Raw genomic sequence first — 17,123 nt, 5'->3', positions numbered from 1 at the left:
CATCAATGGAAGTTTTTAAGTATAGCTTTGGCAGATTTCTGGTAGGAATAACATTTTTATGGTTAAGGACAACAATGTATGTATGATGTCTGGATGGTCTTCATCCTTATTTTCTATTTCTGTTTAGCATTTTAAAACATTGCAAAGTTTTCTCGTTCAAAAAAATTTTGTAATATAGAAATAATTATTTTCTTTGTGTTCCTATCATCAGAATGATTTTCATAAATTTTCATTCAAATAGAAATCTTCCAGTCTGTACACATATTGAACATTGATAATTGCAATTCTAACCTGTAAATTGTGATTCTTATCACTGTATTGAGAATTAACAGATCAGATAAGTGCTTTGCGTTTTGGTGTTTGGGTTTGGTTGGGGTTTTTTTTGAGTCGAAACTCTGTATACATTGACCTCTTTATCATTAACAGAAAAGAATCTTGGATTACTTACTGTTTAATTATCACTGCCCTACCATGGTGACAATAATAAGGTTATTTTAGAGCCAGAACTAGGCAAAATCCCTGACTAATTCAAACTAGGTTATGTTTTGAAGCAAAGCTGACTTCTGAGATTATATCATTTACAAAATTATTACATTTGAAGCATGACATTGGAGCAGCAGTTGACAGTATAATGGATCTGTTTGTCATTAAATCAGTCAAAAACAAAACAAATGGGATGACTATCACTGGTAAGGAGGCAATTAGCACATTTTGTTATAGATGCAGTAATATAATAAGCTTGATTTGCAATTCATCTTTGTGGGCAGTCATTTATTTTGCTAAGATACTATTTTTATTTCAAATGCTTCTAATTTAAACATTATTTCATCAGTATTTAATTGGAATTTTCCATCACTCAGGAATATATTTGGTTCTAGGAATCATAGTTTCTGCAAGATTATTTCGACAGTCTCTAACTAACATTTTGGAGAACAATTCCTGTTTTTTCCGCAGAGAAAAGAAGATCCTCTGTGCATTGACTGGCATGTTACTTTCCAAAATTAAACAACAAATATTTTCTTTTGTATTTATTTAGTTAGGGCTACTGCAAACTCTTCTTACTGGTGTCCATAGAAGAATAAAAATGGCAGAACACATTTATTTCCTCTCATAATTTTGAACCACAGCAATTCAGCTCCAGAATTGTACACATCTGATTTTTGTGTTTATATTGTTTGTTATGAATTTTAAAATTGCAGGAAAATGTTATGCTGTATAACCTTTAGCAATGTTCAGAACTGGCTATTAAAAATTATGGAAAGCACACAGATATAAATATCAGTTATATCTTCACATATATAAGTTATAACTTCATACCAGAAATTTTTTGCTTTCTTTTTTGTTCAGTGAGGAAAAGAAGACAGATGTCATTTGAAGGATTTATAAGGTACATGAGCTCAGAAGACTGTTCGATATTTAGAAACGACCACAAGACTGTCTACCAAGATATGAACCACCCATTATGTGACTATTTTATTTCATCTTCTCACAACACCTACTTGATATCTGACCAACTAGTAGGGCCCAGTCATTTATGGGGATATACCAGGTATTTAGATACCGTTTTTTAATATTTTATACATTGTCTTTTTTTTTAATGAATACTAAGTCACGTATAATCCTGCTTAGCAATAAGGAACAAAACCATCACAAATACAAGTAGAAAATGTGAGAGTTTTATTTCATTTTGTGTGTACACTTTTCAATATATTTGCCAAACCATCTGTTCACAGTCTGGAAACAACCTATTTTTTCACTTACATCTCAAAAATCTACCTTGCAGCAAATTAAATCTATAGTATGCTGCATAGTATATGATTAAATCAGTTATTAATCTCAACATGCCATGCAAAAATAAATAACTCCCTGAAATAAATGTAAAATTCCTCAGCAAACTCTAATCTGATCAGTATACAGCACATAAGGGCACAGTATGGTGGAGTATGTCAAGGATATCTGTGATTGGTGTATGTTGCAGTGCGGTTAGTTTAGAAACAGCAACAACAACAAAATGTGGGCACTATAGTAGCCAGGAGGGAGAAGAAACTTTGTCTTTGACTACATAGCATATGACTCCAAGAGGAGACGGAAACCAGAATGCCTTATTGCTGAGACACATTTAGAAGAAATGATCAGGAAAGGAGCAAATGAATTATGTAATAAAGGCAATACAGAGAGGGACAGAAAATATGAAGAATTTGGAAGACAGATGTCCAGCATTCCTATTACTTTGTACTACTTTAGTTAAGTGAAAGCAGTTGAAACCCTCAGTTATCTGAACTTTTTTGTTTTGGTTGTTCTCTGGATATTCTAAAATGGCTTGCGACTACCAGAACCACTAGTGAATTTATTTCTAACAGTATTTAAAATATTATGATATTAATACTACATTGCTTAAAGTAATTGCATAGAGGGTATAAAACCCTCTCTGTTCTTCTTTATCTACTATTTGTGTAAGGAAAATATAAAATGCTAAAATAAGCTAGAAGCACCTTAGAGTCATTGTTAGTGTGTGAAGGGCAGCATGTAAAAGATTGGTAATTAGGTAAAATAGTCTACAAGAAATGTTTAAATTAGTACAAGCCAAATATTAGAAACCTAAGACCTTTAAGGGGTGCCATTAACATGTTAAAAAGTTAAAACAGAGTAAATTTAAGGCATCCAAGAAATTTTAGCACTCCCTCTTAGAAATAAGGCAGGGGGAGAACAACTGAATTATGTAAAGACTAAGCATAACCTGATTCTGTAAGTGCGATGCTGTTATTTTTAAATATAATGATTCTCAAAGTTGCATACAAACCCTGGAATAGTAATAAAAAAGGCCATCTCAAATATTTCTTCTTCTATTTTAAGCAACAATTTGCCATCTTTCCAAAATTCTTTTATTTAAATCTTTGACCCTCATTTTCAGTCTTTTAATGAAGGTTATTCAGATAAAACATTTTACTCCTTAATGCTATAATAAAGTTTATTACCTAACATGCCTAAGATAAACAACAGAAAATATAGCTCTGTCTCATATCTGTATAATTCTATAGGATTTCTTTTGTGATGAAAAAGTAGGGGGTTTTGTAATTATTAAATGTTCTTGTAATCAGAAATACAGCGACTTATATAAGAAAGTGTGGTATCTTTCTTTTGACTGTAAAATTGTTTCTCTTTTTCTTTTGAAGTGCTCTTTTAAAAGGCTGTCGTTGCTTGGAAATTGACTGCTGGGATGGCTCAAACAATGAACCTGTTGTGTATCATGGTCACACTTTAACGAGCAAAATTCCATTTCATTCTGTAATTCAAGTGATAGACAAGTATGCATTTGTGGTATGTACATATATATACATATATTAAAAATATATGTTGGTTAAAATGTGTTGTGGCTTTAAGAAAGCCCAGGGACATGATAGTTGTCAGAGATTCATTCTCCAGGGTAAAAGAACATAAAACAGAGATGGTGCGTGTGGCAGTGGGCATTGTTGAAACAAATCTGTTCTTAATATATTTTTAAAATTTTATTTAAGGAACAGTAAACATATTTTGCTGATAATGATTATAAACCAAACTTGGTGCGAGACATTCAGATCTTAACTCAGCCTCTTAGGTGGAATTCTCACCTGAGGTCATTTAAGCAAGAGCTGAATATAAAATGAACAACTAGCTTCAGAATCAGTTTGATGTTTTACTCCTTTTATTTAACTTATTCTTCTGTTGCTATCAGTCTGTGTTGTATCCTGTGCTTAAATGTATGAAATATAGAAAAATGTTAGATTATAGCTGAGTTTGAGACTTACTCTGTTTTCCATTTTCTCTCGTTTTATTTTGAATTCAAGGCCTGATAAAAGTTACCATCTACTGCTGCCTTTTTGTCAGATGACTCATTAGGGTAATGTCTCTTCTGCCTATCTCTGGCAAAGCAGTGAAAGCTGAAAAGCTTTTGGCACTGTTTCAGTCCTTTGTATAGGTTTCTGGCAAAGCTCCTGTTCAGATGAAGTCCTGAATGACTATTAAGATAACTCTTGTCTTCAGGCCAGCATTATGTGTGTGAATATATATGCCTATGATCATACAATTATAGGGATTTTTACACATATATACTTATAGCCTTCTCAGAGTTAAGAAAGCTACATTCTTTCTGTTGTGATTTTTATATAAAATTTGATTTTAAAAGATAATGAAAACAAAATTGTGGGGTTATTTCACTATTCTTCACAACTCATTAGATATAACTCTTGGTTTTGCTAATACACAGCGTATTGTGCATAGGTATAATAAAAACTTCATTTAACACAATTTACAATAAGATACTAAAATCACAATAGGTAATTGTTCATACCAGTTGTCTATCCAGACTAAAGTATGTTTCTATTAGTGGTCAATAGCAAATGCTTAGGGGAAAAGTGTAAAAATAGGGTAAACATAAAATGGAACTTCCTCTGGAAACTGACAACTTAGGTCCTGCCCAAACAAAGATTTTATTGACAGTATTTGTTTTTAGTAACCACTGTCAACTTATGAGGTTTTTTACACGTTCTAAATGGACATTTAAACTATTCTCTAATTTTTACTTGATTTCCCATGGTTCACCTGTCTTGCTCAAATACTGTGATGAATAAGGTGTAAAGAGTCCAAAGAAAAGTTTGTGATATTATAAAAAAAATGCATAGCTTGCACATGTGAAGACAATGATTTCTGAGCAAATTTTAAGGATACTGTCAAAATGTAGCCAATTAAAATCTGTCATAAATTAAAGCAAAAGACATTTAATCCTGGCTTACTTTGTCAATTGCAATTTTAGAATCTGATTTTACCTTTTCAAAACAAAATAATTCTCCCTTCTCTTAATAAAACTGTGCAAACAATAAAGAAAATTCTGTACACAAAATAAGCACTCTCCCCCACAAAACAGAGAAATAATTTAAATCTGTGTCTCTGACAGTAAACTGGTGGCTAAAATTTATATTTAGATGAAAGCCAGTTTTGCCTTGCTTATCATTGTTTTTTCATTGCTCTTTAGGATAGATGCCAGCCACTAAAGGAGCTATCACTAAAATATATCACATGTAAATTTAAAGGTACACGATTATGTCAAAGCTTCCAAGTTCTTCCTATAGGTACATGAAAATTGCAATAATTTTGTTTTCTATTTTTCTTTTCCCTTATTTCCCCTTATTGAAATTATTTTTCACAAAACTTAGTCATTATTCCTAAAAAGTTAATCTACCCGATGTGATAATTCCCTGTTGGGATGACTTAGTCAACAGAATTTCAGAGCAGTTGAGATACAACCTTTAGGTGCAAAAGAAAGAGCAGATATTAGGTCTGAAAAGATGAAGAATTCTTTGATTTTGAAAAACACCAAGATGGTCAACATTGATGTTTCTAGCATTTGTAATGTTTTAAGTCTTTTTTGGAATTAAGTTTCCTTTGAAATTTTGAAGTTTGAAATTGAAATTAATTGAGATAGGCAGAAGGGACATTACCCTAATGAGTCATCTGACAAAAAGGCCGCAGTAGATGGTAACTTTTATCAGGCCTTGAATTCAAAATAGAAAGAGAGGAAATGGAAAACAGATTAACTCTTCATTTTTTATGCTTTAGTGTGTCTGGGAGGTTTTACCCCATACTCTTTTTTTGGCAGAAGAAATTATAATTTCTCTTTGTTCTTTGTAAATTCATTTGTTGAGAACTGCTGTTTCAGACACACAGTAGCCAATGTATCATTCTTTAGAAGCTCTGTGTATCAGCTGAGCCATTAACTCTCTGAGAAATTCTATGTTTTGCTTCCAGGTTGTACTCTGCCTTGTGTAATTGAATCAGCCTGATTTTTGGCTGATTTAACACTTATTTTCTCTCTACTTTCTTTACATCCAACATTAATCAGTATATTAAATGCCTCTGATAAATTTTTTTCTATGGATTATTGGAGAAATACACTTTAATATGTGCTTTCCACAGATCAGCACAGTTATTACCTGGTTTCTCTAATGAAGTATTTTGACCTTAACTGACCTTCATTTGATTACCCTAGTAGTTTGTTTTCATCTCTGTATATGTCTAGCCCTGTTTTAACCCCCCTGAACTTCCTGAGGATGTATTTTTTGCTCTTTTTCAATTGTGCTTTCTCTTTTCCATAAATATTGTGTACATTTTTATGGTGTTACTAACCTGAAACGACTGACATATATTCTGAAAGTTTTGCAAATAAAAGAAAATCCAGATTACAAAGGGGACTTTTGTAAGATATTTTGGAAAACCAAGTAGTCCTCCTTTTATTTATTAATAATAAAAGCCTTTAAATTGTATTTCCAGGCTTCTGACTACCCAGTTATACTGTCTTTGGAGAACCACTGCAGCCCTAAGCAACAGGAAGTAATGGCAGACTATTTAGGAAGTATTCTAGGTGACAAACTTCTTACTTCAACAATTGGTGATACAGTGGTGACTCAACTACCTTCTCCTGAGGTAATAACATTGCATTTTTCTCTGTGAAAGAGGGAAAAAAGAAAAGAACTGTGGTGGTTCTGGAACAGAATTTATGAAACTGCTCATCTGGTGTCTGAAATACACTTCAGGTGGTAACAAAAAATAATTAAACAACACAAAAAACCACATGACAAAATAAAGAAAACAGAAAAAGCAAAAATTAATCATGTGGATTGATGTGGAAGTTTTTGTTTAAAGGAAAACTGTTACAGTACAATGCTGAAGCATATATTTGTTAAAAGCTAACATACTAACATTTTTACAAAGCCTTAGATCTTGCAGTTCACATCAGTCCAACTTCTAGTGCTTTGGATGCATTGTTTCAGTCTATTTTATATACAAATTCAGTTAAGTAAAGTTTGTGGGTTGCAGTTTATTTTATCCAGAAACATGGCAGCTGTAGTAATCTGTGTTGTTATTTTGAACCATACTTACTAATACTGAATAAACCTGCGTATTAAAAATTGAGTATGATACAGAAATCACTATGATTCTTTTAAATTATTATTTAAAATGAATTAAGTTGTCATAGTGTGGTTCATCTACTGTAGTCCTATGTCGGATATGTGGTAGCCTAAACAGAGAAAAGAGCATCTGCCTTTAAAGAGGGCAGATTTATACACAGGGAATGACTTGCCAAAGATTGCAGAAGAAAGTACTACTGAATCTGAACTCTGAATCTGAGAGCTATGCAAACACCTGATTAATTTAATTTTCAAAATTTCAAGTTATTGAAACTTTGTTATAATGAGCAGTTTCAAATTTTCTGTTGACCTATAAAGTCAACATTTAGAGGTTAAACTGAATAATCCTTCTCCTCCTCTCCTCTCCTCTCCTCTCCTCTCCTCTCCTCTCCTCTCCTCTCCTCTCCTCTCCTCTCCTCTCCTCTCCTCTCCTCTCCTCTCCTCTCCTCTCCTCTCCTCTCCTCTCCTCTCCTCTCCTCTCCTCTCCTCTCCTCTCCTCTCCTCTCCTCTCCTCTCCTCTCCTCTCCTCTCCTCTCCTCTCCTCTCCTCTCCTCTCCTCTCCTCTCCTCTCCTCTCCTCTCCTCTCCTCTCCTCTCCTCTCCTCTCCTCTCCTCTCCTCCTTTTCCAGTGTTTTAGTTTTGAAAGAGGAAACAAAGTATAAATTTTTAAACAACATTTTGCTTTGAACCAAAATTTAAAAATCTTCATGTTAAACATATTAGCGTATCTGTTTTCTGCTAATTTGTCTTTTGTTCCTTAGATTGAAAGAATTTCCTGAGGTTTAAATATGTTATTGAAATGGAAACCTGGATCTACATTTTTTGTTAATAACAATGTTGATGGAACTATTTCATCAAGTTCTGTTACTGCAAAAACATTCTCTCTTTCTCAGTGTGTTTCTCCCTGGGGTGGTGTTTCTCAGCTGGTGGCTTGAGACCCCTGGGATATGAAGTCAGAAAAGGCAATTAGATGGGTGTTGAAAATTTTATTGCAAACTAAACCAAGTAAATTCCAATTGTTCCAGTCTTTGCACAGAATTTTATTTCAAGGACAAAAGATTTTTTTTAATCTTCTCACTGTTATCAGTGATATATCAGATATATTTTATACCTTTTTTTTGGTACAGTAACTGAAAAAGGAATAGTGCAAATGAAAATGTGGGGAGGAAACACTGTCATAAGGAAAGACAACACTCTAATAGATGTATTTTGTAAAGGATTTGTCATGGAAAAAAATTTTTGAAGTGGTGTATCCAAAAGACATGCTAAAGTATTACCATACTGTTATATTTTCATAGCAATGTTGTAAGTATATAATAAATTTCTCAGTAAGTCAACATTTTTTTTTGATTGTAACATTATACTTTTTATATCACACTGTCCAATATCACTTTGCAACCTTGAAACCTGCTCTGTAAATGAAAAAAAACCCCAAACTGTATTAAACATGAGGGTTGTTTTAAAGCTTCTCAAAGCATAGCTGCATTCAGTCTAATAGATGTCCAAGGATCATATGTCCTGTGTAGCAAACACAAAATCAGTGTACTGCGTCTGAATCATGGAGTCACTGAATCACATACTTAAAAATATTGCTTTCTATGAGATATGTCCCTTACCATGTGTTTAGTGTGATATAAGGAAATAGTATTTTCATAGCTTAGAGTTTTCATAAGTCAGCTCTGTAAAATTTCTGTCTGAAAATGCATTGCTAGTCCCATACTTATTCCTCACTTAAACGCATGCTGTTCAGGTGAGAGTCATTCTATTGAACTTTTAATCTTTTAAGGTTATATGAGATGTATTCCATACGTATATAAGAAGTAAGAGTTACCTAAACAATACCACTGTCCTCAGCTGAATTACGAAAGTCTGAATTTGCTAAATCGTTATGTTGAGAACAACCAAGGATTAGGATCATCTCCATTTCTCTTAGCTGCTTTGATCAGGCACATAAGAAAACTTATTAGGATTTTATTTTGCAATGGAAATATGTAGTTACGACTGAATTTGTAAATAGAGTAGTAAGCTTGACTTTTGGCTAGTATCTGAAGAACCGCTTTTGGTCTGCATTCAAAAGGAGTTTAGTGGCATCACATCCTTAAAGCATGGGACCTTGTTCATATTCAAGGCCTGGGTAAATTCATTATCATTTGAGTAAGCCAGATGCTGAACTGCCAGATGCAGTCTTAAGCCTGCTTTACTTAAGCGATGCAAAAGAGATGTTACAGAACCACAAATGATGAATCTAAAATGCTGTTCATGAGAAGGATTCTCAGTTAGTGTAAAAAAAAAAAAAACAGTTGTCACCTATATCGCATATGGTTCCACTTTTTTCAAGACCGAGCACTAGCAAGAACAGGGAAGAAGCTATCGCATCTGGTATGATTCTACGGGAACCCAACATTCCATTACGAAAATTGTATCAGAAGTGTTAACACCAGTAACAGAGTAAAGGCATTGGTCTTTAAACACAACAGTCTTCTGATTTCTAATACAAGTCCAATAAAATATAATAAGTGTCAGGATGATTAAAGTTCACTGTAATTGCTCAGATATGAGATTGTTCAACAGACTGATGTGTTTGTTCGTTGGCACAGCTCAAGCACAGTAAATACATTTGCTTAGAGGCTGGTAAGACTGATAGCCTGATAACTCATTTTGAAAAAAATGACTATGAATAATGCATTCAAGGGAATTGGTGTACTTGCCTACATGAGTATTTTTACTAGAGAAATTCTAGTGCAACCAAATTCATATGCAACAAAAAGGGAAAGCTTTGAAATCAGTTTCCTCTTTTGAAACTTTCCTGTGGAACTGATCTCTATTTATATATGTACCCGTATCTTTCAGTGAATATTGAAATTAAAAAAATAGAAAATATAGCAAAAAGCAACATTTTTAAAAGAAATCATTATATGCTCTAATTTAGCCTACTAACAGGTCTTAAGTTTTCTTTGTAGAGTTCAGCATGTTCTGTGGTAAACACACATTCCTTTCACCTAGATTATTAGCTTTTTCCTTAACATGTTTTACTGGATATGATTTTAAAGTCTGTTCTAAATATTAATTTAGAATTATAATATCTCTAATGTTACATCTTTTCTTTAGATGGCTACACTGTCTTATAGCAAAATAAAATAGGTGATAAATTGCTTATATGGTAAAATATTTACTTGATTATAAAGTAATATGAATGTCATACTAAAGTATCTCAGTATTAAGGTGAATATATTTCAAGTCACTTTACTATGTGTGTATATATATATATGAATTGAATTACTCTGAGTTTAAAAATTAAGGTATTTGGATCAGAGTTACAGTGCTTTACCTCCATTTTCCCTACAATATTGTTTACCTTCTTTTGTCATCTTCACCTACCTTGAGCTGAGCTTCATCCTCCTCCCTTCTGGCTGGATCTTAGCAAGGAAGTTGGGAAGGATTGAAAGGATAGAGACTCTTTCACTCTTCACTGAAACTCACAATAACCACAGAGACTTTTTTTTATAATATGCTTTGTTAGAAAATAGTCCAATCTAACAACATCCCTAGGGACACAGCACAAACCTTTTTTACTGCCACACCTGCCTTACATGCCTCTAAATGCAATGGGTATACTTCTGTCCCTCAAGTCCTCTGATTGTCTGTGTCACAATAAGTTATTGATCACTTAGTTGTCACCTCTTGTGTTTGTGACCTGTGTTATTGCCTTCTTTGCTAGGCTTTTTTTTAACAGTCTGCTTATAGGGTCCCTCAAAGTTTTGACTCTGGACTAACCAGTTTAGCCCTCTTTCCCTTTTCTCTCAGATTTCTTTGGCAAGGACCTTCAACATCCAGCTTCTCCCTGTCACATGAGACTGAAACATGGTGTTTTTTGAGTGGGAAATCCTCCACATCTGACAGCTACTGTTGTTCGTAGTTTTGCTCCTCTTATGAAGGAGTACGTGTAGCTCATGAAAGGCTTCCTTTTAATACCCACTTCTCAATGTTCTTCGAGATCCAAATCAAATGGTGCCCTTGCCTGTACATGAAGTGGAGTACCACATAGTTTCTCCAAACACTTCATAGAAACATTTTCCAGTTACAGTTTCTTATTTAGATCTTGGAGACTTGGAGATCTCCATGGAAATTATTTTCTCCTCTGTTGTCTGATCAATCTATTTCCTTTCCAAATAGGTTTTGAACTATAACTTTGTCAACTGAGATGACTCTGTGTGTCTGGAAGAAGTATCAAAATGCAGAGCAAAACCATTCTTAGGTGCTTCTTTGGACCACAGCTCATGCATGATGTACCATTGACTTACCATTGTAAGTCTAAGTGAAAATCACAAGGAGATCCAGAAAAGAAAATTGGATGGTCACTGAAAGCTATTGATATCTGCTTTTTCACATTGACTTGCCCTGAAACACAAACCCCAGAAAATTTCAGGATGAGTTTTTTTTAATTCTTTGTCCTTAGTCATATGTTCACCCTGTAGTTGATTATACTAGTCAAATTCTCTAGGTTCTAGTGTGCACTTACAGAAGTCTCATCTGATTCCTACACTGTTTCTTGGCATTGCACTCTACAGCATTTTGAGGAAACATGGTTTCCCCAGAAATGTGTTGGAACATACGACAGTCACTTACCTGTTGTTAATAACTTCCCCATATTTTAAAACTTCATAAGGTAATTCAAAACAAAACACTGCCATACTTTATATCATCAACCAGGTAGGTCTTAGGTTGATGGTTTAGTGCATAAGAATCAGATCCTTCTTTTGGCAATGTATCATCTTGGAAAATTGAACAGTGGTAGGGAATCTGTGCATGAGGGCCCTGAGTACACTGGACTAATTATCCTGACCAACCTGTAACCATCTTTCTCTGTAATCTTCCTTTAGATTCCCTTCCAACCTACCCACCAGAGATTTAGTTGCCTAGGTACAATGTCATCTCTGATATGTTGTCTCTGATATAGCACAGCTGTTTAGCCTTGGACCAGACTTACATGAAAACAGCTAAATTGTAGGCCAGAGCCCTCATCTGGGGCCTCCACCTACGCACTCTCATACTTTGGCGTGAGAGCTGCATTTTACTTCATTCTTGTCTTTGGTCCTTGCCTGAGCTACACTGTATGTAGTGCCTGTCCTTGCAAGTTGCTATTCCTCGCTTTGCCTTGCTGACAGTTCTGCATCCGGGAAGGAATTGCCACATGCACCAACACAGGCTGGGAGATGGCTGTCTGGAAAGTAGCTTTGCAGAAAAGAACCTGGGAGTCCTGGTGGACAAGTTAACCATGAATCAGCAATGTACCCTTGTGGCAGCAAGAAGGCTAACATTATCTTGGGCTTCATTAGGAAAGAAAGATGGGCCCAAAGTTTTGTCAGGGAAATGGCTAGAGGCAGTGGGAACAAACTGAAATACAAGAAATTCCATTTAAACATGAGAAAAATAATTTTTACTGTGAGGGTGCTCAGGCACTGGACCAGGTTGCCTGGAGAGATTATAGAGTCTCCATCTTGGAGATACTCAAAACCTGACTGGACACAGCCCTAACTCTTATTGACCCTACTGTGAACAAGGAGGTTGGACTAGATGGTTGGCAGGGGTCCCTTCCAAACTCAGCCGTTCTGTGCTTATATGATATGGCTTCCTGGGTTGACCTTGGACCTACCTTGTGACTTGTCTGGCAGTCACCGGACTGCTTCCTGAACTTGCCTACCATCACCAGACCTGCTCTTCTTGTCTTGCTGTTGCCCTGGTTGGTGAGGTTATTGCCCCATGCCTGCCCTGCTGTCACCCTCAGCTCCTGGGTCACCTTGTACAGCTACTGACCCTTGCTACTCTCTGACTCTGAGCTGTTGCAGATTCTTGAACCATGAGTGGCAGCTTGATTAACAGTGTTATTTGCAACATATTTGGAGATCAGTTACACTCTAATTTTTTGCCTTAAAAGTCTCTAAGAAAGGCAAAATCATCTGCACTAGAACTTTCTCCAAGACTACTGTCAGCTGTATTTTTAATTGCATGGTTGGGAAAGTCCATGTGTATTTTCATATTTCTCTAACATCTGATGGAGTTCTCAGGTAAAACAGGACAAAGCATTACCAGCTAAGGGTCCTGTTTTTCAATGGGATCTAACCTTACTGCCAACAGTCATAATAGGTCAAGCCTCTGAACCATTAGCAAATTGATTCTCTCTTTATCTTTAAAGTTTGGTTCCTGAGTAGGACTCTTTCTGGTAGATGAATGAGAAATAATATCTTGCAAAATAGTTTTTAAGGATGGAGTGTTTCTTAGCACACACAGACTTTTAGACAGGATTTTCTCAGGTTTTCACTACATCCAGAAAATTAGCCTGTCAGTGTCAGCCCTTCCAATTGCCTTCTTTAGGCATGTTTTGCTTTTTGGTATTTTTAATAAAAGAACATTTAGAAAGATTATCTCATGTATTTTGTGTCTACTACAGAGCACAAGACAATTGAAATTTTCAATGTAAGGGATTTTCACTAGATAACTGTATGGTATGAAAACTTGCTATGAGATAGCTAAAAAGGTACTCCTGATATAATTAATTTAACTAGACTTTTAACTAACATTTAGCTAGAGCTCAGACATCACTGGTGGTATTGATTTGAAATGTCTCAATAACTGTGATTTATAAGGCTGACACAAAAACACCCATTCACACTTTTACTAAGCATGATTCTCTTCTTGAATCATTGGAGAATGCTGGTGTTGGGAGTTTTTTAACAGTTGTATTTAACAATAGTGTCCTGTTCTTTTCATTCAAGATAAATTGTGTCGATGCCTCAAAGTCTTCCCTCATGTTAGACTTCACAGAAGGTGTGGCATCTTTACCCTATATCAGTATTTAAGACAGTAATATAATTCTTGAAATAGAAAATTATGTAAAAGTTTCAATTAATTTTAACCTTATTACTTAGCAAGATTTTCAGGATTTGATATTCCTCTTACTAAGCACGTACAGCTGGTCAGGAGAGGAGAAAAGAGAAGAACATGTTAAATTTAAATAGGGGAAGATATTATCTTTTTACTAGTCATGACCCAAATCCAGGGTGTCGTGGTTTAAACCCGGCTGGCAGCCAAACACCACAAAGCTGCTCGCTCACCGTCCCCTCTCCCTGGGATGGGGAGGAATTAGAGGGTAAGGGGAGACTTGTAGGTTGTGATAAAAACAGTTTAATAATTGAAATAAAATAAAACAATCACAATAATAGAGAGTACAAATGGGTAATGTACAGTGTGATTGTTCACCACTCACTGACTGATATTCAGCCTGTTCCTGGCTAGCAATTCTGAAAAGACCAAGATCCCAAAAACGCAATCCCTAAAGCAAGAAAGAACTCCCTCCTTCCCAGCTACCCCTCCTTTATATACTGAGTATGATTTTACAGGATATGGAATATTCCATCGGCTAATTTGGGTCCAGTGCTCTGGCTGGGCTCTTGCCCAGCTTATTGTACACCTGAGCATGGACAGGACATGGGGAGTTGGAAAGTCCTTGATCTCTCAGTAACAACTGAAAACATCAATGCATTATCAACATTCTTCTTATACCAAATCCCATACTGAATCCAAAACACAGCACTATTCTAGCTACTAAGAAGAAAAATTAACTCTATTCCAGCCAAAACCAAGACACGGGGCTTGTTCTCTACATTTCTGAGGACTGAATTTTGTCCCTTTTTACATTAATTGCAGTGTTCAATAGGTGGGTTTGCCTGATCCATTCCAAACTGCTCGTAATTTTGTCCTGGAGTATTGTATTCCTTCAGCTGTTCTGATTTGTGTTGTACGTTACATTATTTAGTGCAAGAACTAAGTTCTGTTCCTTTAATCATTTGTTCCAATTGATTTTATTTGGAGGCTTTTGCTTATGCCAGCCTTGCAGTTCCATTGTACTCTAAGGAAGTTTTATTATGTTTTACACAGTTAAATTTTTTAGTATGCTTACAGTTTGTAACAGAGTAACCATGTTTTTAAAAAAAATATTTTGTATTTTAAATTTAGACTAGAAAAGAGAAGTTATAGTGAATGTTCAGACTTTCAGCTCATTACCTGCTTAAAAATTTAGACATTTGTACAAAAAGATGCCACGTGTTTAGCACTGCTGATTACTATTTAAAGAAGTCAAATTTCACTTAGTCACTGATTCTGTAACCATACATTTGTTATAAGTTTTTTTGAAGATCTATTTGAAGCTCAGACTTAAAATCCATGGTAAGTCTTTTTTCAGTTCATGGTTCACTTTCAGTGATTTGGGTTAACTGTTATTGGAATCTGCTTCTGGCCAAAATATAGCAAAATTTCTTCTTGCTAGAGTATTTTCTGTAATGGTTTTATGAACTTATGAACTCTAAGAGTTCATACGTAGAATTTTAGAAACTATCTGACTTAAAACATCATGGCCCATTTTTATATGATGACACAGACTATGGTCTTTTTTTACTTAAAGCAGGTTTACATATATGAGGCAGTAATATACCCACTGAAAGGTTTTTTTCTGTTATATGCCAGTTTGATTTTTTTTTAATTTGTAGAATTAAATATTATCTATGAATAACAAAATGCAAGACCAAAAATTGATAGAATTGCTTTTAAATATTGGGAAATATGAACATGCAAAGGAGAATTCAGAACTTTTTAAAAATGTGAGTAACATTACTCATATTAAAACTCTTCTAAAAATATCACAGAAAAAAATGACTGCATCAATAAGAAATGAAGGAAATGTTAAAGGATACCCTTATTCTGCATCACCAGTGCAGAGAGACTAATCAAATCTTACACTAGCATGGCATTGATAGATACTAAGCATAGGATATCTCATTCCACTGGCGCACTGACAAACTACTAATATATGATCTGAAGTGATAGGAGATTATCAGCAATGGAGATTGCAATGTAAAAAAATGGACTATTTCTTTGCCTATGGCTCTAGTTTCTATATAAAGCTTTGGTTTTATGTATATGTTTCTATCATCCATGCTTTTCATATTTGCTTAATAGATACCTTAAAATACAACATTTCAGTTATCTTTTATTTAATGTGTAAGTATTTCTTCTTTGTTTCTGAAACCTTCCCAGCAGCATAGCCTTCCTTTTCATATGAAACTTAAGGAATATTTTTGTGCATCATTTTATCAAAGAACATATGTCAGTCCTGTTATTCACTGGCAGTTCTTGTGTACAGAGGTTGAGATGAATGTCTGCTACATAAGAGCTGTTTTACTATGAATATTATTTCATAAATCTAAGTGAAATTTGAACTCATAGGATGCAAGTACATAGATGAAAGCCATCTTATTAGAAATGATAACATTAATGAATTTTTACCAAACTCTGTTAATTTCCCTGACCAGGTAAGATCAGCATGAGGATTCACTATATAATGACATAACCAGAAAAGTTTGATTTGGTACACTGGACAGATGTGCACAAATGTACTAATCAAATAGAGTAACAGATTTCCCGCAGCTGCAATGATAGCTAAAAAAAATTTCAAATTAATATCAGATACATGTCTATAAGCCTATATATAAAAATTAATTCATGCATAGTAAAAAAATGTACCTCATATGTCTTATCTGGCCATCACCTCTGACACTTAACTTCCTACCTTAATCTTGTTTCAGCATCTGTGTGTCTGTGTGGTGGGGAGCATTTTTTCCTGTCATTAGATATTCACATTCTGATGTATGCTTTGATTCCCAGGTTCTGTTTGTTTTACTTGCGTTTGACTTCTGCTTTACCGATATCTATCTTTACTTCATTGTGTTACCTCATTTCATTATACTTATAAACATCTTTGAAAGTGGGTTAAGCAATACCTAGATATGAAAACTTACAATTAATCCATACATAATTCTAGTTACTACTGTTTTAACCTCTTTTCTACAGGCATTAAAATTCAAAATTCTGATAAAAAATAAAAAAGTTGGAACAATTGAGGAAGGTATGATCAGGAGAAATAGTGACAGTCATGGTGAGACAGGAGTAATTTCTGAATTTGAATATCTGTCCGACGAAGATGAGACTGATGAAAAAGCCCCTCTTTACCCAAGGAGTCATTCCTCAAAAAGAAAACGTGAACACATACATTCACCCTCACCTCGAAAAAAGGCAAAGGTAACTTTTGTCTCTATTGAATTTAGAAAACACATAGACGTATGACAGCTTT

The 17,123-nt window shown here is 34.7% G+C and overlaps 1 protein-coding gene across 1 annotated transcript in view; it reads left to right on the top strand.

The window, feature by feature from the left end:
- The window catches only part of PLCZ1 (phospholipase C zeta 1), a 52,261-nt gene that overhangs the window by 10,763 nt on the left and 24,375 nt on the right, over positions 1-17,123 (top strand). Inside the window, exons 4-7 of the mRNA XM_074825365.1 lie at positions 1,348-1,549; positions 3,174-3,318; positions 6,304-6,456; positions 16,844-17,071. Of these exons, the coding sequence (XP_074681466.1) occupies positions 1,348-1,549; positions 3,174-3,318; positions 6,304-6,456; positions 16,844-17,071 (728 nt within the window). The remainder of the gene's footprint in view (positions 1-1,347; positions 1,550-3,173; positions 3,319-6,303; positions 6,457-16,843; positions 17,072-17,123) is intronic.

The sequence above is a fragment of the Strix aluco genome, chromosome 5 (genome assembly GCF_031877795.1).
Source record: "Strix aluco isolate bStrAlu1 chromosome 5, bStrAlu1.hap1, whole genome shotgun sequence".
NCBI lineage: Eukaryota > Metazoa > Chordata > Aves > Strigiformes > Strigidae > Strix > Strix aluco.
The sequence above is the reverse complement of the archived record's forward strand: the minus strand, read 5'-3'. Positions and strand labels throughout refer to the sequence as shown.